Source organism: Dermacentor silvarum, chromosome 7, assembly GCF_013339745.2.
Source record: "Dermacentor silvarum isolate Dsil-2018 chromosome 7, BIME_Dsil_1.4, whole genome shotgun sequence".
Lineage (NCBI taxonomy): Eukaryota > Metazoa > Arthropoda > Arachnida > Ixodida > Ixodidae > Dermacentor > Dermacentor silvarum.
The window spans coordinates 124,664,278-124,690,137 of NC_051160.1; the positions used below are offsets into that span (position 1 = coordinate 124,664,278).

Consider the following 25,860-nt stretch of genomic DNA (forward strand, 5'->3'; position numbering starts at 1 on the left):
ATTTACAGAGGACTCAAGAACTTTAGCAAAAACAGTGTAGGACCCTTTGAAATGAAAACAAGTGAATTCGCTGCGTACATTCTCTCCCCATTTTGTACGGATTGTGTCTTCAGACCACATAGCGACAAAAAGGTGCCGCGAAAGAACCGTTTTACAGATGCACGGAAACTGTTTTGTAGGCATGTAGTTGAAACATATACTTGACATCGAATCAATAAGGAATCAGTGCTTCCTAGACATTTGTCCTACTTTGTGTTGCAACGCTTTTTCTTGTGCTGTGATAATTTCATCGAAACAAACATTACCGTTAATCATTTCCTAATTTTATTTACAATATCTGTTGGTGTAGAGCAGTGCTTATTAATGCGTGTGCCCCAATATAGCCCACATGTTTAGTCGCAAGGGACAAACATTTTTGGGGATCTTGAGCAATATTATGAAGTTGCGGTTCAACATTTACTCACCATGCATTAGGGAATACATTTTCTAATGTAGCTTTATTATGCTTTCCAGAACTCTCGGAAACATTTTGAATTTCGTAATATTTCTACGACTAAAGGAAGACGCTCTTGCTTGTTATTTCTATTTGAGTATTAAACTTTAACCTAGATTTGCATATAGCAGTGACTCTCTTTATTTTCGACCTTTGTTGATCCAGGTGAGCTCCATATAAATCTCTATCCTCTGGCTTTATTCGTAGTAGGCGGAGATCTAAAGAGGCTGGCGGTTTCGCCTCGCATTAGCCTTGTCAATGCCACGGTGATAAACACAGCTAATACTTGCCCGAAGATACAACACTGCAAGAATTGAGACACCCTACCGAAGGTAGATTAAATCATGGATTGTATTGTCATACTTAACATATTCTAGCCAGCAGAGGTAAACACTCACAGCTACGCAAGCAGATATAAAGGCTTACCAGAAGCAAAATCTTCCGTCATTCCCAGCAACGGCTCAACACGTGGGTATGGTCTCAGGAGCGCTGAAAATGTAAATGCAAATAGTCTTCTTTGGTGGTTACGAAAAATATCTGCGAAATATTGAGAACATCTGCACTAACCGGCAGCTTTATGTGTGGGCGGTTTTCTAGTTCTCTTGTCTATATATTTTAGCGTTCGCGACATCCGAAAAGGTGAAGTTGAATAAGTAGTAATGTTGCAACAAACAAGGATGCAGCGCGATTGCATATACCTCAGTTTCATCAGATTTTATACACACCACTGGTATGTCAATACTGCATGTTTTATAGTTGAAACCTAGTTTTCCAAAATTGGGTGTAACAGATTGCGCGATTCCGACGGCTTTCCAGAAGAGGTTTAAATTGTGTATTCGAAATTACAGTGGCCAGATGGATAAAGAAAAAGTTACATACATTACATACAACCTAAGGGCGCATCATTTTATTACAAAACTGAACCTGCGAAGCCATGAATGCATCTGCTTAGCAGAAATCAAAAGCACAGCACATCTCTGGAGATCCTTATACATTCTTCTTGTAGTTTAATATATTTCGAATGTGACGTCACGCACATGTGACGTCATTGCTGCTCGTCTTCAATTTTGCAACAGCAATATTTGACCTGTACAGTGCCACTGACATGTTACGGGGGAACTTTTGAGGAAAAAGCTTAATTGAACTTGTGGTTTGTCGTGCAACTAATGCGCATTCTTTATGTTGCCACCTGTGTGAGCCGACAGCGTACGCACACACACACACACACACACACACACATATATATATATATATATATATATAGTCATATCATAAGAAGCTAGACAACATAGGGGAAATTACTGGCACTTACGAAGTAATTACTTCGTAAGTGCCAGTAATGTACTTAAGTACATTACTTTGATAAATTAATGGAAAGAAAAATGCATCAAAAAACAACTTGTTGCAGGTGGGAACGGTCCCACGTCCTTGCATTACGCGTGCGATGCTCTCAAAAATTGAGCTACCGCGGCGAAGTGTTCCCATCAACTTTCTGGGCTATATATGTTTTACTAGTACAACTAACCCTGGCAGTGTTAGCCAGCGCCACCAGTACATATATATATATATATATATATATATATATATATATATATGAGATTAACAACCGCAGTAATATAAATCCCGGGCATCTAAACAAACGATCGATATGAGGGCGCATTGGGTTGACTTTAGGTGATTCCTATTTATACAGCCCCTCGTGATTCTTTCTTCCGATTGCAAATCAGTGGCGTCATCTCTGTAGCGGTGATGCGTTGATGTAGCGTAACAGGCTTTATTGGTCAGATTCCTGCGTTATGGTGGCGTACCAGATGGTGTCTTATGTGTATACCGGTTCCTCCGCACAGACCGATACAGCCTCGCTATGCGTCGGCTAACAGTTTTTGCCTAGGCCTTAGGTTCAGCACTTGCTAGAGAGAGAGTTAGCCGTTGTCGTCGTGAATCGTCGGGCACATGAGCGTCGCATGTGTCCTGCGTAGCTTGAGAGTCCTGGTTGCACAAATGGCAATTTCTTTGTTACGAATGGGAATTTATCGCAAATTACGCAGGCTGAAATAAACTAAAGCATAACAACCCGAAGCTTCCCCACTTTTGATTTCTTTTTCTTTTATTATGGTTGTTGTCTAAATATGTCTCAATGTGCTTAGATTTGGGCGTACATACATATAGGCTACATGGCATATATGCACACACACACACACACACACACACACACACACACACACACACACATATATATATATATATATATATATATATATGTGTGTGTGTGTGTGTGTGTGTGTGTGTGTGTGTGTGTGTGTGTGTGTGTGTGTGTGTGTGTGTGTGTGTGTGTGCGTGCGTGCGTATGCACGCGGCCTTCCGTAGTGCTATAGGACTTCGTCTAAGCTTGTTTTTACAATACCTACGACTCGAGACGTAAGTAATGTAGGTACTCACGCTTTTCAGCCAAACAGTTTTCTTCGCACTGTTCTTTGGTCTCGTACTTGTTCTCGTTACCGCCACAGCCACCGTAGAAAAACTGCTCGCACCTTCCGCTCTTGACGTTGAACCACCACATCGGCTGCATAGCTCTGCAGAATCCGCTGTTCGGAGCCTGGCGACACTCCTTGTCGAAGTTTCTTGCCGCTTACGGACAGACAGAATTCATAGAAATGTTAGGACAATTCAGGGAGGGTGGGCATCCTCTCAAAGTATTTTCGGTAAAAAAAAGGCTCGTGCTTCCCTCGTCGCCTTAAAAATATGTCGTATATTGTAGTGATAACATGACAAATTATTTCTCTTTAGTCTAATTCTTGGAATGAAATAGAGCTGCTTTCTTAAGCTGGGTTTCTTTCGGGCTTATCATTCGACTAACCATGGCAGACTATAACTTTATGTGGCATTTTACTGCCTTCTTCCCTTGTTTGAAGCCGGGAAGATGAGGCGTGCAATTTAACACTAATTGCCAATAATAACCTAAGGTTTAATAAGTAAAATGGAGTGCAGTTGCCTGAATATACATAGCCAAGACTCAGTCCAAGTTGGGTTTGTGAATAAATAGGTAAATCTAGACGGTGATTTAAAATTAGACACAGGCAGATGTTTCAGGATTTGCGACTTTTTGAGACTTCATTTCCAGGAGGGAACTCTGCTAACTTTCATAAAAAGTGCAGAACATTGATTTAATTGTATTGATGGCAGTAGTATACTGCATAGTCAAAATTTCCAAAGAATGGGCAAAGCATTTAGGGAGAAGAATTGTTGATTCATTCTTTTTAGAGTTTCATGATGGTAAGTCGTAATGTCGGCAATGAATGTAAACCCAGGTATATAGTTTAAAGTTCCACTGACATTTTATTTAGTATATAAGGAAATCTTTGAAACATTACACTTTTTAGTCATCTCGCGTATCTGTTACAGCGTAAGCTGTTATTGGCTCATTCGAATAGCCGTTTGGGTTCGCGATGGTCTTCGCCTCCACCACTGAGCCACGCATGCGTTTACTATCGCGCAGCGGAAAAATGCCCTATAAACGCTCCGTTGCCAGGCGCCCAGGCGCAGATCACCCGAGTCTTCGCCAGTGTGGTGGCGCCATATAGGTGGGGCGCCTGCAAACGCAGCGTTTCGCAGGCGCAGACGACTCCGACGAGGCGCTCAATCAACGCTATCCAGAGCTGCCCGAGCCTCCGCCAGTATGGTGGCGCCATCTAGTTAAGGTGCCTCAAACGAAGCATGCCCGACATGTAAGTTGCAGTTGTAAGGCTTAATCGGATTCAGTAGAATGCTGTACAGAGAGCATTACAAGCCGCAGCTCGCCGTCGACGCCGGGCGGACTGTTCACATTGTTCTCGTCAAAACGAGGCGAAGAGACTGCCACGAAGACCCTGTTGTGCGTGGTGCCGAAATCGGAGCTACTTTTGAGCCGCTCCACCAGCTTACGCTGTGACCGTGCTTCGTGTGCCGCGCAGGCCTGTGACTTTTTGTATTGAAATCTGTATTTTAATATGCTTTGAGCTGCGTTTTTTAAGAATACCTATAAATAGGTATTGTGGTCGATTAGTCTTTACATCATAAGAATTTATTACGGTAAACTGCTGTTCTAGAAAACGCAACGAAACAGCGGCTCCCAGATAACTCTTTGCATCGCAAAGCAATTACCACTCGGTCTTGAACCACCCATCATCTATGATAAAAGTAAAAGGAATTTCACGTTAGTGATTCCGACAGAATATGTTTATTTGAATTGAACCTCGCAAACTGCCCTGAAAGAATAAAATTAGGGGTAGATACAATCATCGTTGATGGCTCCCTCTGAAGCCATGGTAAGCATCCTAGTTGGGTGAGCAACACAGCGTTGTGTGTGTCCTGTGTTCAAAACTGCTGACGGGTTTGCTGGCCAGTTAGTTTTCTAGCACTTTTCACGTACTGATTTTCTTAATCACTCACGTATGGGCCCGGGAAGGGCCTTGGTATCAGCAAATGAAATTAAATAAATGAGAGATTCTAGAGCTGCTACTCACCAAATGCGGTGCCGATGAGAGCCAGGATGATGTAGAGCTTCATCTTGATGAGGTCTCTCGAGAAGAACGATGACAAGTCCATCAAAAGTATCGTGTATTTATATGTTCTGGAACAATGGTGCACACGCAACGTTTCCGGCGAGAAATATCTATACTTGAGCAATGCAGACAAAGCGACCTTTCTATACAATATACGCGTTAGATCATCAGAAACTATGTTAACCTTTCCACTCTCACGGCAATATCCCTGATACAAAGAGCACTACAAAAAGCAATAAGAAAACCACGACGCCAACTGTCGCCCTACAAGTGGGGCGTTTATCAACTTCCGTTCGTTATTGCACCAGCCTAGCTCCAGAAAACAGAGACCGTATCAATCGCGAATTGTGAAAAATAATTGATGGTATTCTGCTGCGACATTGCACACCAAATACCGATACAAGCTTAGGATGATACACATAATACGGCCGAAATAAGGCACTACAGGACAGCATTTCGCACCTAAAATTTAAAAGTCAATTAAAATAGTGCGAGTAATGGGTTCCAATGCACATCATGCAATAATTCCGGGGGACAACGCATATTTTGTGGTCCTTTTTCAGATATTTTGATTCGTTCTAAGTTAACAGTTCGGTGTTCTGAAGAAACCTGCTGCAGGAATCAGTAATTTACCCGCATTCATGGATCCTCAAAACAATGATCCCGGCAAATGTTGGAGATCTGCGGGCCTCACCTGCTAGTCAATATCCCGCTACATTTTCAGGATCCCGTCTTTGTAAAGAGTAACCGGCACTTTACTGCTCGAACAGGGAACAAGATGTGGACCCACGTGCTTAAAGGAGTACTGACACAAAAACTGGAAGTCAAGATAACTTGTGAGATCGATTAAGGTGGACACACACACACACACACACACACACACACACACACACACACACACACACACACACACACACACACACACACATCGTCTACAAAATATCAGCGGCGAATATAGGTTAGAACATATTTAAAATCAATGTTAAAGTACGTGCGCGCAGCCAACCGCAAAGCGCAGCACCTTGCACCATTGACATCAAGCCGGGATTGTAAACAACCGACAAAACGCTACGTGACGAGTTTGCGCCGCCGTCGGGGCGTGGCCGGCGAGCAAGTTTCTCGCCGCTCCAATCGTCCCCGTGCTTTTTTTTTTTTTCTCCCTGGTGGAGACGCTGGTCTTTTTCGCCGCTGACGGCGGCACACAAATCTGCTTAATCTGTTTCTGACACAAGATAACTGTTCGAGTAACGTGACCTCCAAAGTGTGCATGTTATAAAACGTTGTGCGATATCGTAAGTCATTGGCGTGATTTTGGCTCGCAAGCGGTCAGCGTTGCGCCGCCGCAATCGTCTCTACGAAGCGGCTCACCTTGCTAACGTGTTTTCTCACGCTACCAACGGCGTCGACAAAACTAATTCAAAACTAATTGTACTCTGCCTTATGAGCGACATAATTGTGCAGACGTTGATTGTGTTGAAGAATATATGCCCTTTAAGATGAGCTGTGGACGAGTCGCAAGAGCCGTCGACCCCGAATCAAATGGCCAGCAAGCTAGGCCTATACCGTTTTCCATAGATCTCCAGCTCGCCGGGCATCCTTCTTCGCTACCGTCGGCATCGTAAAGCGGCAGAAGTGGTCCCAGTTCGTGCGCGCTACTGGACGCTTAGAATGGACCCGTTAAAGAGCAGCCACATTTGCTCGCTTCCTATCGAGGCGCGCCGAGCTTAGAGTTCTCCGACCATCTTCCGCCAAGACTGCGTAGCCCCAATCCTGACGCTGTGCCGCCTTTTACGCCGCCTTGTGTCCTGTTCCGGAATATGCTTCATTCATAAAGCGCCCTCGACGAATAATTCGTACTACTTGTAGACTCCAAATAATTCTATGTCGGGCTCTGAAGCAAATGAGGTTTCGCGCCGTGCTTACTGGGTCATTATATCTACTTATTACAACTGAAAAAAAAACAAGATAGAAAATTTTTGTGTCATCACTCTTTTAACAACTGAAGAATGCTGTATAGACCCCCTTGACTACATTTATTGTTAAAGAACGATAGGAAACATCGGACCGGATGAACACAACACTGCGGATTCTCTCAGCGCGCGGATAACGGCGGCTCCCTGTGTTAAGGCTCCTTGTGTGGTCTTTGTAACAGTGCGTCACAAGACAATGACGCAGTTATTCTGGAACTACTGGTTTTTGTAACACTCCTAAAATAAAATACGAAAGCACCTGTAGACATGCTCAGTTTCAAGGGATTGATTTCGATGCGCGGTGATGGAGTTCGCTGTCATGAATTCGTTGATTTGCACAAGGATAGTTTAGAGAACAGACTCAGTGTAAATGTCATTTCCTAGTTGGCTTGTCGTGGTGATTAACATCGTCTGCTTATATAACGGCGGAACATTGAAATTTCAAAACTTCCAGTCTGTACAGCAGATATCAAGGCGACTGACGTCATTCTAATGTTCTACAGCCATCAGTATGAGTACCAGTTGTCTTACTTCCCTCTACTGAACTCTCACAAGTACGAAACCTGCATTTTCTCAATCTGAGCTGCGCAAAAACAACTAGTCTAGGAGCCCGACTGAATCTCGTTTCCCTTTGCACTATCGCGCACCTCTGTGGGATGTATTTGCTACGTAATTTAACCGCGCAAACAAACTAAAGTAGAACCGAAGCGCTACATAGCTATTGTAATCGCTTACCCTAATGTCTATGGAGCGAAGGAGAGCGAATTTTGGTGCAAGCAAATGCTTTGACCTAAAAAAAATATCGTACTGACCACGACGTAGGGATGAAAAAATTCAGAGCCCTTCCCCTGTCGAGAAAATGGGCGTAAGCGAAGCTTCTGGATAGACGACGCTGTCGCAATGGTTCCGCTTCGTTTGCCCTAAACTCAGGGACGGCGGCTCTTCGCTGACGTTTGACCTCAACATCGCGCTCCCGCAACTCGGGGTCCGCGGCTCCTCGAAGTTATTTCTTAATTACATATAGTTCCTAATTAAATTTAGTTTTTTACCTTCAACAAGGACACAAACAGTCTCAAGTTCAATACAAACTTTAATCCACTGAGACAGAAATGTGTCATATATTCCTTTAAGAACACCGCGGCCTTTCCACGTGGCCCGGTCACAACGAAAAAAAAATGCGCGAATATTTCCAAGAATAGTTCACGGTCATATATTAGTGGGTGCAGCCATGTTACAGTGAGTACTATTGTGTCAGCATTAGAAGCATGGATAGCTGAATTTAATCAAAGTCTTTATTTCACTTTGTACATAAAGCAAACTACGGATGGTGAGAAAAAAGATTTTGAATGTGCACTGCGTGACAGGCCTCACATCCCCTACAACCGTTCGTCAGCAGAAATACGTTTTTTTATTAGGAGGTAAAAATCCTAATCCCCTTCAAAGTAGACTCCTTGATAATGCACACACTTCTCCCAGCACTCCCGGCATTCTTGGAAATACTTCTAGAAAGGTGAATTGTAATACAGGAATGGTGATCAGCCGGGCCATCGCATTCCGCATGATGTCGTCTCTTGTCTTAAATCGGGTTCCTTTCAGTGACATTTTCAGCTTATGAAGTAGCCAAAAGTCATGCGGGGTCATGTGGAAGGATCAGGGAGCCTGAAGAGCCACAGGAATATTGTGTTTGGCGAAGAAAGTGTGAAACAGATGCGCAGAACGTGTGGGTGCGTTATCATTATGGAGTTTCCAAGTTTTTGTTGCCAACAGATCCCGTCGTTTACGCTGGACAGCAGCATGAAGGAGTCAAAGGACCTCCTGTTGTATTTCTTTGTGATGGTTTCGCTTTGGGGTACGCACTCATGATACAGCAGGCCACGGGACTCGAAGAATACGTTCAACATGGCATTGACATTGGTTGCCGACCTGCCTTACTTTTTTGGCCTCGGGAATGTCGGATGTTTCCAATGTGACGACGGCATCTTGGTTTCTGGGTCCTGTCCATACGCCCATGACTCATCGGCTGTGATCACGGTCTTCAGAAAGTTGGGGCTACTGTTTGCATTGTATATAGCAGGTTCTGTGTGATTTCTAGGCAGAGTTGTTGCCGCTCCATTGTTAGCAGTGTCGGTTCAATTCGATGGTTTGATTCCCATCACAGCTGGGCAGCCACTATGTCAAATGGGCACAAGTGTACCACGGCCTGCTGTTTGGCTTTCTTCAGAGATGATACTCTTGGGAGAGCAGCCTACGCCCTAAATTCCTGTCGAACCCTCGTGAGCACGAAAAATCAGGGTTTGAGCCGCTTCATGGCGACTATTTACAATGTGGCGGCCCAAATGCACCTATTCACGTAAGGACGCCTTCGGGTTGGGGACAAACACCCATTACCAAGCGTTGAGCTCCCATAATAACCGAGCACCCGGCCGGGAGCACGTATTCGACCGGTAGGTGCCCGGCAGCAGCACTAGTCTCCCACAGCCGCGGTGGATGCTCTTCAACGAGGCTGTCTGTGGTTGGACAAGAGGCGCCCTGGTACCACTGCAGCTGCAATCTTTATTGGGCCACCTATCGCGATTACGAATCCCAGAATACCTCACAATACCCCACGCCGAGCACCAGGGCACGGAACATTTCTACTAATTAGAAAAAAACGGTAGGTTTTCGGCGGCACCCGGAATTCACTCCTGATTCGGTGGAAATTTCGGGTACACTCTTCTAAAGTATGAATCCTCAGGCAAAATTGAATGTACTGAACCAATGCAAAACGCTATCTCGTTCGCATGTGCTAGGATTGTGACGTGATAGTCCTCCATGACCGATGTCCGCGTTTGCTCAGCAATATTCTCATTTCGGCTTGTTGAGGGTCTGCTTGAGCGCGGTGCGGCCATCTTTGAAGTGGTTGTACCACTCCTTTATCCGTGAGGTGCTCATGACATCTTTCTAAAGGCATGTTGAAACTTTCGAACCACTTTGATATTGCGAAGCTTTTGGCAGAATTTGATGCAATATCATAGCTCGTGTTTTTTCTATTTTACAACTTACTGCAATCCGACAAGCGCTGACTACTCATAGGCCAACTGCCAGCAACTGACGCTTTCGGCGGATGGAAAAAAATTCATGCATGAGCGTGAATGCCCCCTCCATATTCCCACCGGGAGAAGCATACCGCACTTGATCGGTTGACGTGAGAATGAAGATGGTCAGGCACATTTTGACCAAGCCTGGTATAGTGCATAGGTGCTGCAGCCTGTACCGGGTCCAAGTGGAGTAACCGTAGGCGAACAGGTGCGTAGTATAAATGGTTCTTGTGTAGAGGCTGAAATTACGTGAAAATCACGCAGCCTGGGTGTGCGGAAACCTTGCAGTTAACGGCACTCAGTGCTACACATAAAAAGTAGCGCAAAAAATAGTTTCGCAGCCTCGTCGCAGGAATAAATTGTCAGAACTTCGTTGATAGTGTTCAGGGGGAAAATAAGAACTAGGTGGTATAAAATACTGGCATCCTTACAGATAAAACACACGCGAACTCTGCAACCGCCACATACGTGCTTACTGTTAGCTGCTTGCAGTGAGAATGTTACTAAACGGCAAGCCTGCAAAAAAGGACAGAAAGATTGTGGGGTTTTACGCGCCAAAACGACCATCTCTTAATGAAGCACGCCATAGTGGAAGCATAGTGGAAGCACTGCCACAGCGCGAAGTCATTGAACGGTACATCGGCGTTTTTGCATTAAACTTCCATTGAAATGCGGCCGCCGCGGCCGGAATTTCATCCCGTGCCCTCAGGCTTGGCAGCAAGGACACAAGAACAGACGAAAATGGCAATACAACGCCTGCTCTCAACTCAAAATCGAAAAAGTGGCGGGAAAATGGGAATAGGCAAAACATATCCACGAATGTCCCAAGGACGGCAGCGCTACTAATGGTAGTGCAGCCGCAGTTGCTAATTTATTCGTCGAGAACATCCCGCTGCGACAAGGTGCCCTAGAAGTCGTCATCACCGACAGGAAAGACCTTCACTACAGAACTCACCGTAGCCATCTTGCAATACAGCCAGACAAGGCACAGGAGGAGAACTGCCTACCACACGTAGACGAATGTTCTTACGGAGCGGCTGAACCGGAACCTCGCCGACATGCTTCCAATGGACGTCAACGTCGAGCAGAAGACGTGGGATGCTGTCCTGCCGTACGTAACCTTCGCTTACAACGCGGCAGGGCAAGAAACAATGCAGATAACGCCGTTCAACGTCATTTACAGCAGGAACACTACGGCGATTTTCTACGCCATGCTGCCGCACGTCACCGACGAAGAGAATCTTGACGTTGCCGCCTATCTCCGGCGTCCCGAAGAAGCCCGACAGCAGACATGCGCATGAAGAACTAGAAGACGACCGACAGTCGACACGATAATCTTCGACGAAGCTACGTCGAGTACCAGCCCGGCAACCATGTTTGGGTATGGAATCCGATACGCTGACAAGGACTTAGCGAGACACTATTACTACGCTATTTCGGACCCTACAAGATCATCCGACGTATTCGCGCACTGGACTATGAGATAAACAGACGGCATGTCGCAATCACAGCGGCTCCGCGCACGACCTTAAATAATTCACGTGGTGCATCTTAAGCCTTTCTACGCCCGCTGACGAATGTAGGGACCATGTTTCTTTGTTCTTGTTGGTGTTTTTTTTCGGTATTGCGTGCAGTTTTGTTTTCGCTTTCGGGTTTGTAGCACCGGAACAATGTCTGTTAAGGGGGGGGGGGGGGGTATTGAGACGTGAACTTGTTTATCTTTCCCGGGTGACCGCGTTTCACCGCTTAACAAGTGTTATCGCTCAGCGAAGGATGCACGTGCATGTATCGAAATTTTCTCGAATGTGATCGATAGTTCTACCCGCTGTCTGGTGTTAACGAAACTTGTGTAATCTAATTTTATGTCTTCCCGGCGCGAATTGTGTAGTGATTTGTGGAAAGCACGCCGGAACCTTCGGTGAATCATGTACCATGGAACCTTCGATGAATCATGTACAAAAGCCGACGCGCTTGATCCGCTGATCCAATTTCGACGATCGCCGACTGTGTTCGCCACTATCGTTGTGCTTCGAGTGTCGCTTGTTTTGTGGGCATAAGTTTGGCAAACAAAAAGTCAGTTTTGTCATTCACACTTTTGCTACTGTGTCATTGACAATCACTACCACGTGACAATAATGAGCCCAACTTCATTATTTTACCCTTTTACTTCGCTTCACTAAGCTCAGCATTTCTAACTACTTTAAATGATTTGTCATTACGCTTATTTCATTTTAATATTTCTCCATTTGGTTTCTTTACCCTTAATTAGTCTTTAGGAATCCTATTTAGGAATTATTGGTTTCATCGTAATTATTCCTATTAGTCTATGACTACCGTATTTGCTTTTATCAGTTCTTCATGGCTCAATATATTTAATCATAATTAGAAATCTCAGTAGTCATACGTAGTCATACAGCTTTCTCATACATACCTTCATAGGGCCCCATGTATACCTAAGGAGCGCATCTTATCACGCGATACAGATAGACGGACGGATGGTCGGACCAAAAGACACATTTCCGAGGGAAGTAGCCCTAGAATGCTTACGTATTAAAAGAGAAAGAGATCCCATAGAATGTGGGAGTCGATTTTATGCGAAACATTTTCCTGGTAGTTGGCTACCCTTTATTATTGAGGATTACGCAAAGCCTTACATCGTTACTGCTGCGGCCGTTCGATCCCAGCTGACGACATCCTAATTGTTGGGTTCTACATAGGTACTAGACGAGCGCAAGCGATGGACGGATTATGATGTCAAGAGCATCTACGTGATACACAATCGTACTTACCATGGCTATGTTATGCGGAGTATGTTAAAACGACGATGGTTTTTCCACTCCGACAATCAAATGTTTACACCGATTTGAACTTTGCCAATTATGAAGGCGGTACAACGTCTCAACGTTTCTACAAACCGTTAACTTCTACCAGGAAAGCGCGGGGAATTGTGGGCCGATGACGAAAACAGGTGTAGTCTCTAACACGGCGTGTCAAAGTACGAGCTGTCACGAGGAAAGAAAGTCAGAAACAGACATGAGACTCACGCGCCAACCGTCTCAACGAGCTAATCAGCTTTGGCAAGAGAGGAGTATGCATGCGATTGGCGCTTAATGTTTAAATCATTGGACAGCTGAGCCCGAAAAGAGAGGTTCGATGGCACTTGGGGTGATAAATTTCTTGCTTTTACAGAAGGCACAAGTGTGGCGCGACTTAAAATGCCGGCCTCCCTCAAAGTGCCTGAAATGAGGCAAAGCATACTTCGCATTAAACGCAAATAAAATCGATCAACAGCATCCTTGGAAACTGCGACTGCATTTAAAATTTAAGTGCAGCTTACACTGCCTCCCGCGTAGTGAAAATTATAACACACGCACGAAAAAAATCTTTCATTTGTCAAATGCAGCTTCAACCCGTTTAAAGTTCAAACATTTTTGCTCTGTTTAAAATGTTGTTTCTTGAAGTGGAAAACGTGTTTTATTTCACCGTAATCTAGAGCCGCTGCCTCCAGTCACACGAGCCCGAGGACGCGAATTTTTATACACCCGACGTGACACAATATTGTGAAAGTTGCACTGAAATGCCCTGGGCTGTATTTCAGTATTTTGTCTTCCATGCCGCCGCCGTGGCTGTGCGGATACGGTGTTGCGCTGCGTAGTACGAGGTCGTGGGATTAGATCCTCGCCGCGGCGGCCGCATTTCGATGGGCACGTAAAGCAATGTAGGCATAATGCTAGATCCCCAGGTGGTCAAAATTAATCCGGCATGCACCACTACAGCACGCGTCATAATCAAATCGTGTTTATTGGCACGTAAAACCCCGGAAACTAAAGAGTTTTGTCGACTCCAAAAAGGATAGGATATAATGTACTGTCGTGCCATTCTAGTAAATAGATGTATCGTAAAACAAGTTTTCCCCGTAGCACTAGGAATAATTAATGAGGCGTCAGTAGGATAAAATAGCTTTAAGAGAAACCGTAGCTTTGTCCCTGGGAAACACCCATCGAGTCAATTTTTCGTATTTAAAAATCTTAACAGACCCGCTTAACACCAGCAGCGAAGGACACCAGAATTACTCCGAAGAGATCGACACCGCTACTGAAGGCGCATTGTCTTCACGTGCAGGTACTCCGGAGTGAAAACACAAACTGAACAGGAACCTCTTGAGTTCTTTTGTTTCATTTGGCGGATGGAGGACGAGATTTCATAACCCTTAGAATGATAAGGCAGGTGCAAACACCGATGCAACATCCGCTGTCCAGCTTGACGACCGGAAGGCTCCGATAACGAAGTTGTTTTTCCAGTACTCTGTTTCAAGCTTCTCTTTAGGTGATCTAGGAACTGTTAAATTTGATCACGTTTACCTCGTGTGTTCTTCATTAAAATGTTCTATTTCTTCATAATCGTGACTGGAGGTTGGGGCGTAGGCTTGTACTAGCTTCATTTTGTACCTCCTATTCAGCTTTATTCCGACGATTGCTACCCTCTCACTGATGCTGTAGAATTCATCAATGTTGCCCGCTATGTTGTTATGGACTACAAATCCTACCCCCGATTCTCTCTTATCTGGAAGACCTTTGTAGCAGAGGAAGTGGCCGTTAGTCAGCACTGTGTAAGCCTCACCAGTTACTCTAACCTAACTAAGGCCAATAATATCCCAGGCAATGCCCGATAATTCCTCAAATAGTCTTGCTAAGCTAGCCTCACTCGAGAGGGTGCACGTGTTGAACGTTGCCAGGTTCAGTTACCATTGGCGGCCTGTCCGGACCCAGAGATTCTTAGCACCCTCTGCCACGTCGCAGGTCTGACCGCCGCCTTGGTCAGGTGCTTCGCAGCCACTGGGGATTGAGGGGTATGGTTAATGAAGATGTTGAATTAGCAATGAGAAAGGTGCAAACTCAGTATACTGTAGTCATGAGCGACTTCAATGCAAAAGTGGGGAAAAAGCAGGTTGGTGAGCAAGCAATTGGCAACTACGGCATCGATTCTAGGAATGTAAGAGGAGATATGTTAGTAGAATTCGCGGAAAGGAATAGGCTCCGAATAATGGATACCTTCTTCAGGAAGCGCAGCAACAGGAAGTCGACCTGGAGAAGCCCTCATGGAGAAACAAGGAATGAAATAGATTTCATATTCTCTGCCGATCCAAGCATAGTCCACAATGTAGAAGTGTTAGGTAAGGTAAGTGCAGTGACCATCGGTTAGTGAGGTCTAGGATTTCTCTCAATTTGAAGAGAGAAAGAGTGAAATTAGTCAAGAGGAAGCAGGCCAACCTAGACGCAGTAAGGGTCAAAGCAGACCAATTATGCAGCTCGCAAACAAATATGCAGCTTTAGAACAGGAAGATGAAGATAACATAGAGGTAATGAATGAAACCGTAACTAGGCTGATCTCAGAAGTAGCAGTTGAAGTGGGAGGTAAGGCATCAAGGCAACCACTAGGTAAGCTCTCCCAAGAAACAAAGGACCTAATAAAGAAACGACAAAACATGAACGCGTCCAATTCAAGAGATCAAATAGAAATCGCTGAACTTTCAAAACTGATCAACAAGAAGAAAGTAAGGGATATTCGAAAATATAACGTGGGAAAGATTGAGGAAGCCGTAAAATATGGACGCAGCATGAAATCAGTAAGAAAAAAGCTTAGCATAGGACAAGGCAATTTGTATGCACTAAAAGATAAGCATGGTAATATCATCAGGGATTTGGATGACATAGTAAAAGCAGCGAAAGAATTCTATTCTGACCTGTACATTGTCCAAAACAGCCAAGCTACTTTCATTCGAAATAGTGATGAAGCGGATACAGCGACTCCTTCTATAACTAACGATTAAGTTAGAAGGGCCTTGAAAGACTATGACCAGGGGAAAAGCTGCTGGAGAAGATGGAATAACAGTAGATTTAATCAAAGATGGAGGAGATATCATGCTTGAAAAGCTTGGGGCCCTTTATACGCAATGCATCACAAGGTCAAGTGTACCAGAGAGCTGGAAGAACGCCAACATTATACTTATCCATGGCTGGTCATGTTGCCTTTCCCAAAAGCCTTTTGTGAGGGAGTGGCGGACTCTTTTGATGCTGTGTGTATGTTTGTTCTGCTGCTGAGCGGAGATATTGAATTAAACCCAGATCCTACTCATTCTGATATGACAGAGCTGCTTAAAGGTCAAAAAGAATTACTTGAGATGATGGGAAAAATTGGCAAGAAGCTTGACGGCTACATTGCTCATACGGATCAGCGGTTGGATTCAATTGAATGCGAGCTAAAGCGTCTCGCCGGGTGTGGTGTACAAATTGAACGTTGTCAGAAAGCGGTAGACCAAATATCGATTAGCATGGTTGAAATGCAAGCGAAGTTAGATAATCTTGAAAACAGAAGTAGGCGTAATAACTTGATCATCTATGGGCTGCGGGAAAGTACCAGTGAGACGCCTGAATCACTGCATAAAGTAGTTCTAGAGGATGTTTTTAATTCTAAAATGGGCGTCACGTTAACGAGTGTCGAAAGAATTCACCGCATTGGAAAGAAGAAGCGAGGCAAGAACAGACTGGTCATTCTACGGCTTCATAACTTCCAAGAAAAAGCGGAGCTCCTCAGGAATGCGCACAAATTAAAAGATTCTAGATTATCACTTAGTGATGACTACTATTCTCAGCAGGTCCATCAAAAAAGGAAGCACTTATGGCAATATGCAAAAGCAAAAAAAGAGGATGGCCACGTTGTGAAACTGTCTTTTGATAAGCTTACCATTGATGGTAAAACTTATATACTTGGGATACTGATGCGCAGGACGTAGTAAAAGTACGGCGCTCGTGATACGCCCAAAAAGAAAGAAAAAAGAAGCCTCGCTATGCCCGTGATGTTGTTTTGCTGATTATAAACTGCCGTAGTGTGAAGAATAAATTTGATTACCTGGATGGCCTTATAAAATCAGTAAACGCTGACATAGTCATTGGGTCAGAATCTTGGCTTGATGGAACAGTTTTGAACTCTGAGATGTTGCCGTGTAATTTTCAGGCGTATCGAAAAGACCGGTCAAAACATGGTGGCGGTGTTTTCATTCTTGTGAGGGATTCCCTTGTGTCCGAGGAAATCTTTATTGATAACAATGAAACTGAATCTGTTTGGTGTCGCATAGTGCACAGTGACCGTTCTAGTTTTGTTGTTGGTGCTTTTTATCGTCCTCCTATTTTTGAGCCAAGTGTTATGCGTCAACTGAGAAAAATTGCCTGCAGTTTTTCAAAAGATTGTGTCGTTCTTGCGGGTGACTTCAATTTGCCCGACGCTGAGTGGACTAACGGCACCTGGGTTTTAAAAACTAACTCAGCCACATATTGTGAATTGAAAACGTTGACTGACGTGCTTGGCCTCATGCAGTACGTTTCAAGGCCTACGCGAGGTAACAACATTCTGGATTTGTTGTTCTGTAATACCCCTGATGTTGTTACCGAAGCAGATGTCATTCCTGGTATTAGCGACCACAACGCTGTCGTCGCTAAGCTATCTAAAGCTTCTATTAAAACAGAGACATGCGAGTCTAGGAGAATCTTCTTTTACAATAAAGCCAACTACGACGCAATATCAACGCAACTAAAAAATCAGTTTCTGTCGTTCGAATGTAGTGCAGACGAAACAAGCGTCGATCAGTTATGGTTAATGTTTAAAGAGCGCGTTACTTGTCTAATTCAACGTCACGTTCCGAGCGTCTCAAGCAGTAAGTTAAGCAAGAGGAAGAAGCCTTGGATTAATGGGCACCTTATTAGGCTTATCAAAAAGCGCAAGCGATACTGCCAAAATAAATCTCCTTATAACTTCGACAACCTGAAGGACTTAACGGCACTTTATAAAATTAAATCGAGAGAAGCTAGGAAAAAGTATTTTGAGGGCTTGGCTACTGAATTTCCTAATAAAAAGAGTTTCTGGAAGCATATGAAACTCTATGGTAGCGAGAAAGTTAGTCCGCCAAGTCTACGTCATGATGGTTTGACAGTTACTGAGGATAGGGATAAGGCCACACTTTTCAATGACTTCTTCAGATCGGTCTTTCGCCCTGATGCACAGGTTAGGGTTGAGTGTAGAAGAGAACAGTGTTTGCCCATGGAGCAGGTAGAACTTTCTTTCAATGGCATATATAAACTATTACAAAACGTTGACGGAAATAAAGCAACAGGACCAGATGGTATCTCTCCAAGGGTTTTGCAACATTGTTCTGAGGCAGTAGCACGTTATATTTCTGTTAGATATAAAAAATCACTAGCTGAAGGCAGGCTTCCCGATGACTGGGAGGTTGCTAACGTTGTCCCTGTTTTTAAAAGTGGCTCTAAATTAGAAGTGTGGAAATAGAGACCTATTTCCCTGACATCGATTTGTTGTAAACTACTTGAGCATGTTCTATGTTCCGCCTTAATGAATCACCTGACTTCTGTTGGATTTTTTAATCCTAGACAACACGGCTTTCGAAAAGGATTTTCATGTACAACCCAAATAATTGAATTCTATCAAGATATAGCGTCGGCTTTGGACAACAGAGGACAGAGTGATTGTTTATTTTTAGATTTCCAAAAAGCGTTCGATAAGGTATCACATTCAGTTTTAATACAAAAGATGCAGAATTTAAACATTTACAAAGCTGTTTGCAGATGGATTACGGATTACTCAACATCAAGAAAACAGAGGGTGGTTTTAGGTGGATCATGTTCATGTTTAGTTTCTGTCACTTCAGGGGTACCACAGGGTTCTGTATTGGGCCCACTTCTTTTCCTTGTGTTCATAAATGATATTTCGGATGTAATCAACAGTAACATTAGAATGTTTGCCGATGATTGTATATTGTATACAAATTTCATTGACCAAACGGATTCCACACAGCTTGAGGAAGATCTTAATCACGTAGAGGCATGGTGTAAAAATAATGGCATGGTATTGGACATCAATAAGTGTGTTCACGTCAGCTTTACTAAAAGGGTCAATAGGCTAACGAATCAGTACGTCTTAAACAATGAAGTAATTAGGAAGGAGAACAAATACAAGTATTTGGCCGTTACGTTTTCTGAAGAAGGGACTTGGTCTGAACAAATCAACAGTGTTGTTAGCTGGGCAGGAAAAGCCCTTGGCTTTCTACAACGAAACTTTAAACATGTGACTAAAGAAGTTAAACAGACCGCATACCATGCCTATGTCAGACCTATACTGGAATATGCCTGTCTTATGCGGGGCCCGTTTCACAAGGTATATATTGATGCACTTGAACGTATTCAGTCTCTTGCAGCCAGATTTGTTCTGGGGAAGTATGATCGGTACGAAAGTTCTAGAGCCATAAAAAGAGAACTTAAGTGGCAATATTTAAAAGAGCGAAGACGTAATCTTAGACTTAAGTTTTTATTCAATTTACAACAAGCAAACAGGAATCAATGCTTCAGATTATCTACGACCGGCGCATTATCAGTCCTCCCGTTTGGGTCACAAATTGAAAGTTCGGCCATACACCCCCAGGACCAATTTGTTGAAAAATTCATTTTTCCCTAAAACTATTTCTGAATGGAATTTGTTGCCACCAGATTTGGTTGGCCGCAAGACTGCGGATTTATTTTATGAATGTTTGTGCCCGCCGCAATAATGCCAACAAAGGCGCTGCGGGTAATGTCAAATCAAAAAAAGGGAGACGTTAAAGAATTGAAGAATTATAGACCCATTAGCTTGCTTTCCATACTGTATAAAATATTCACCAAGATAATTTCTAATAGAATCAGGGCAACACTTGACTTCAGCCAACCAAGAGAACAGGCTGGCTTCAGGAAGGGATATTCTATGATGGATCATATCCATGTCATCAATCAGGTAATCGAGAAATCTGCGGTGTACAATCAACCTCTCTATATGGCTTTGATAGATTATGAAAATGCATTTGATTCAGTAGAGATACCAGCAGTCTTAGAGGCATTGCGTAATCAAGGAGTACAGGAGGCATACGTGAATATCTTAGCAAATATCTACAAGGAGTCCACAGCTACCTTGCTTCTCCATAGGAAAAGTAGAAAGTTACTTATCAAGAAAGGGGTCAGGCAAGGAGACACAATCTCTCCAGTGCTATTCACTGCAAGCGTAGAAGGTGTATTCAAGCTCGTAGTCTGGGAAAACTTAGGAGTGAGGATCAACGGCGAATATCTCAGCAACCTTCGGTTTGCAGATGACATTGTCCTATTCAGCTACAATGGAGACGAATTACAACAAATGAATGAGGACCTTAATTCGCGAAAGTGTGAGAATTGGGTTGAAGATGGATATGCAGAAGACAAAGATAATGTTCAATAGCCTGGCAAGGGAACAATAATTCAAGATCGCCAGTCAGCCTCTCGAGTCTATAAATGAGTACGTTTACCTAGGTCAATTACTGAAAGGGGACCCAGATCTTGAGAAAGAAATTTACAGAAGAATAAAATTGGGTTGGATGCATACGGCAGGCATTGCCAAATTCTTACTGGGAGCTTACCACTATCGTTGAAAAGAAAAGTGCACAATCATTCCATTCTACCGGTGCTAACATATGGGGCGGAAACTTGGAGGTTAACAAAGAAGCTCGAGAACAAGTTAAGGACCGCACAAAGAGCGATGGAACGAAAAATCTTAGGAGTAACCTTAAGAGACAGGAAGAGAGCGGTGTGGATCAGAGAACAAGCGGGGATAGCCGATGTTCTAGTTGAGATTAAGCCGGAGAAATGGAGCTGGGCAGGCCATGTAATGCATAGAATGGATAACCAGTGGATCATTAGGGTTACATTATGGATACCAAGAGAAGTGCAGTCGAGGACGGCAGAAAACAAGGTGGGATGATGAAGTTAGGAAATTCGCAAGCCCAAGTTGGAGTACGCTAGCGCAAGACAAGGGTAATTGGAGATCGCAGGGAGAGGCCTTCGTCCTGCAGTGGAGATAAAATATAAGGTGATGATGATGATGATGACCTCGTGTGTTAATCGGAATTAGCACCGGAAGTGGAAGTAACAGGATATTTATTTGGAGAATAGCAGTCAAACGTCAGTTTTCAGCAGTACGGCTCCCTATTTGTGGTGCACTAAAAATGTAGGGCAACAACAGTAGGGCGCAGCTTTCGGCTAATTGGTCGGACTTATTTATAATAACAGCGTGAACCCAAGCCTTGAATACCAGAGGAAACCGTAGGCGTAGCCTCAAGATTGAGTGCCCGCTTGAAGACGTTAGTTCGAAACCACGTTGCCCCCAGTGACCCACCGATTACCTGAATGGATACAGGCGTCTGCCGTCCCAACATTCTGCTTCATTTAAGGGTGAAGAGTCCTGTGGAGTTTCCCGCATCTTGGCAATACCCCCGAATCATGGTGGCACAACCACATCATAAAACGGGGGTTACTGGGCAGCACCCACGGTATAAATTTTCCATGTGGCGTCTCCAAGCAACTACCTGGTGCCGACGGCGTTATGTTGGGAAGAAACAGTCCTTTCCAAGCATTGAGGTTTCATATTATCCCATCACCTGGCCAGGAGTGCGCTAGTACCTCATGCATGGATACGTACCTGGAGAGAGCTTTAGCCTGACATCCACAGCTATGGCAGATCCTCAACGACAAAGCCATATGTGGGTGGTGAAGGGTTTCCCAGAGACCACGCGCATAAATTTCCACAGGGCCTCATTACAAATTGTGGGCCCCCACAAGTAGCCGAACACGACGCCAAGGGATGTCACCATCCATTAGAAAAACCACTAGGTTTCCGGAGGCACCATGATTCGAATTCAGGCCATCCTGCATACCAAGGCATTGGCTAACCCATAGCCCGCAGCTGCATCAGCGTACCTTGTACTCCGTTAACTGAGAAAGAAAGGTTTTCAAGCGAAAGCTTGTACTGGCTCACAAGTTTCGGTGGTGTTGTAGGTACGCAAAAAGCCTCGTGTGGAGTGTACCCGCATCATATAGCAAAGGATATGCAACTATGAGCCAGCGACAAGAAAGAAGGAAGGCATGAAAGAAAGAAAGGAAGGAAAAAATAAAGAGCAGGTGCAGGGAAAGCTTCTCCGGCACCGGATCCCGTGACGCGCGCGACCAATCAGGGTCGTTTGGTGTGTCGCGGGGAGGGAAAGGGTAGGAACGGGGTTTGGTGCGTGCTCCGCCGCGCGTCCCTCGCCTCAGATCAGTTTCGGCGTTCGGACGGGAAGGCCCCCGTGTGGCGCGTTCCGCCGAGGAGCAGGCTCCGTCTGAGGAACGACGCCGGGAACTCGCTTGGGAAAGGTCTCGTCGTCGATGTGCGGATTCTAGCGTGAGGGCTTCCGAAGCCCAGGCGAAACGTCAGCGAAGAGCTGCGGACCGCGTGTTGCGGGAGCGCGATGTTGAGGCCGAACGTCAGCGAAGAGCCGCCAACCCCGAGTTACGGGAGCGCAATGTTGAGGCCAAACGTCAGATATCTCGCCCTCCATGATCCCGACAACGGTGGTACACGCCTCGGCAACGCTAGCGGCAACTTTCAAGGTGCGATAGCCAGGTTTCAACGCGAGTTTCTCAACCGGAACTTCGGAGCCAGCTGCAGTGCGGTAGTGGTTCGGGCACAACGTGGTATTCTTCAGTGCAATTTGTTCCGAGGAACCCCGAAGAAACACACGACACGCTTCGCATACCCCCATTTCCTCGAAAGGGAAGGGGCTGCTGAATTTTTATTCTTGCAATGTCGAACATCCAAACGTAGTGTTCATATCACGTTGATATTGCTTTTATTTTTTGTGAGTTTTGTGCACATTTTGTGCATTTCGTTTGCAAAATTCCACCTTGATTTTTATTTTCAATTGCTACACGTAGTTTGCTAGTTTTTGATGAATCATGCAAAACTGTTTGTTTTGAAAAGAATTAACCAACGGGAAGTCTAAACCATGCTTCATGCCTTCTTTTTCCTTGTAAACAGATTTTACGTTTCGGCTATTATTTTGATAATAGGGCTTCTTGATTTGTGAACCAGATTAGGTGACTTCAGAAGAGGAAACTTAATAGGGTTAGAGAAGCGTGGCGAAAATCACAAGAAAGTCTGCAACTATCACATAATTGCCAATGGTCCTAAGAGAAGAGCGGTCACTTACTTCCTTGGTCATTTCATTGGTCCTCAGCCCCATGCTTCCTCCGAGGGTGCCACCTAATTCGGTCCTTTGAGATTTCGACATTGAGGTAGCGTTTTATGATGAAGTGTGCATGGATGATTGTTGCGACACAGCTTAACCAGACGCCACCCTGCGTGTTAGAAATCGAATCTGAATCTCTTAACTATCGTCCAAGCCTAATATTATAAATGTCAATAGCTAGTGTTGTGTGAAGAGTACGTTTTGAGACCGAATCAAGTCGAATTCAAAAGAGCAATAAGCGAATTGAATCATATATAAATAGAATACTGGCAGAAGTGAATCAAATCGAATATACTTCGAAAAGTTCTCGAACAATGTGCAACCTTCCTAGCTTTATAATCAATTTTCACATCGTGGTATTTACAACTTCTTGGAGTTTTTGCTAACTAGTGCACTTTAAACGGCATTCTTTCTTAAAAAGCACAAAGAGAAAATTAGAAACAACTTAGCAGCTAGCTAGCAAACTCAGTACACTTTTGAGCAAGCGCGGTCATGCATTATCATACTCAGTTTTTGAAGGTAATCAGGTTGGCCAAATAAAATATGTTGCCTTCGAGACCAAAGCAGAGATGCGCATTCCATACGTATTCAAATTTATTCCAATTTTGTTGGGCAAAGGTGTTTCATGTATAAATTTTCCCAAACAATATACACTGCCAAATGCATATCGAAATGTTATAATGAGAGGGATCATGTTCAGGCGATAAATTCCGGCTTCCTGAGCAATGCATTATGATCTAGTACGGTATATCTACTGTGGTTGGGATGGAAGTTATCAAAATTTCGCTTCAATTTCAAGTTTCATATTGTACATTCGATGACATAACATATTAGAAAAATATTTGGGTTTCCCAATAGAGACTAATCGATTCGTTAATGCAAAATTTCGAATGTTTAGACAATTATCGTCGTCAATCATGTGTTATGTTGCCGAGAAATTTTTAGGCACTCATTTCCACACGTTCGCGTGCTGTTGACATCAGTTACCGTTTCAAGCGCTTGAATGCACAAGTTCCAGCGAGCAGATTTGATGCAACGATTTGTGACGATCTCATAGCCGAAAGCTTTCTTGAAACAGCGCACCTGCCTACTGTCGGCAGTGGACAATATTCGTTTGTCGATTGCTTTTGTAGCGCGTCATGATTCTCGTTTATTTGACTTTTCATTTTCAATTTATTTTTTCAACATAACCAAACAGAGCAAATTGAAGGAATCCTGCTGCGAAAAAAGAACACAACGTACACACACACGCACAAAAAGTAGCTCGGACACATTCGAAAGTTAAAACTATGTGTGTCCCACAGATTACTTTTCAGATTCCCATGTAAAAAATTAGATTGAAACACGCGAAGCGACATTTTTATCACGTTTTATATACGAATATGCAATACATTGCTCCAGTGTAACGATCAGATATCGTATTAGGCTAACCGTTGAAAAAGAGCAACAACCGTTTGCTTGCGAACAATGCTTACTAAAGAAAATGCGATTAACCTGGGCCTCGTCAGTGGTCATAGTGACGCTTCGCCAGCTTTTTTAATGCAATCAGCTGGCCTTGAACGGTGAACGATATGAATAACTTACCATTGAGCGGAATAACTTACCATTTATGATCAGACCAGCTTCCCCTTGGCAGTAAAGGCGCCCCGCAAGGTTCAGTTATCTCTCCCATGCTTTTTAACTAAGTCATGATTGACCTTGCCCACCAACTACAACGAGTCGACAATATCAACCATACCATCTATGCCGATGACATCACCATCTGGGCGTACCGATGCAGCGATGGTCAAGTGGTGTCAGCCCTACAAACGGCGATTTACACGGTTGAAGCCTATCTCCAAGGGACCGGACTGCGCTGTTCGCTGGCTAAATCGGAGCTTCTTCTCTACAAGCCCATTCAGCGGGGACGCCCTCCAAAACACCAATCTGAGCACCGACCCTGTGACTCTATCACCTTACGCCTTCAAGATGGCAGTCCTATACCACACGTCCCTAGTATCCGGGTCCTCGGTCTCACCTTCTCTACCAACGGCTCCAATGCTTTGGCTATCAACAAGATCTGCGCCCAATCTCAAAACACCCTACGGCTTCTTAAATGCATCTCCAACCGACGAGGGGGACTCAAAGAAGAAAGCCGTCTCCGCCTCGGGCAGTCCTTTGTCATATGCCACATCACCTACTTTGCTGCGTACCTCAACCTGTACCGGGCTAAGCAAAACAAGCTCGACACCCTCATACGAGGGGTCTACAAGTACAAGCAAGCACTTGGCCTCCCGCATTACACCGGTACTGAACTCTTCAACCAACTAGGAGTTCACAACACCCTTGCCGAACTCATTGAAGCACAACAACGCTCTCAGCTTGAACGGCTCACCCTTACTGAAATGGGACGCTTTATTCTATCTACGCTTGGCTTTACTTACCATCAGCAACAGGGCCCCAAACAATTGATCCCGACCGACATCCGTAGCTGGATCCACACAGACCCTATTCCTAGAAATATGCACCCTGAATATAACAGGGCCCGGCGCCAAGCTCGGGCCGGAGCAATCATAAAAGCCTTTGCTCGTGTACCTAGCGTTACATTTGTTGATGCAGCCCAATATTCCCATGGCACACGATTTGTGGCCGTCGCCACACGCAATGGAGT

General features: G+C 44.4%; 1 protein-coding gene across 2 annotated transcripts in view; it reads right to left on the reverse strand.

Moving 5' to 3' along the window:
* LOC119459726 (boophilin-H2) overlaps positions 1-25,860 on the reverse strand; it is a 143,567-nt gene that overhangs the window by 1,222 nt on the left and 116,485 nt on the right. Inside the window, exons 1-3 of one of the 2 annotated variants that reach the window (XM_049671187.1) lie at positions 4,996-5,129; positions 2,933-3,121; positions 920-982 (exon numbers count right to left, since the gene is read on the reverse strand). In XM_049671187.1, coding sequence (XP_049527144.1) covers positions 920-982; positions 2,933-3,121; positions 4,996-5,077 — 334 coding nt within the window. In that variant the 5' untranslated portion in view covers positions 5,078-5,129. Of the gene's footprint in view, positions 1-919; positions 983-2,932; positions 3,122-4,995; positions 5,130-25,860 lie in introns of those variants that run through there. The other variant, XM_049671188.1, reaches the window with a different exon arrangement.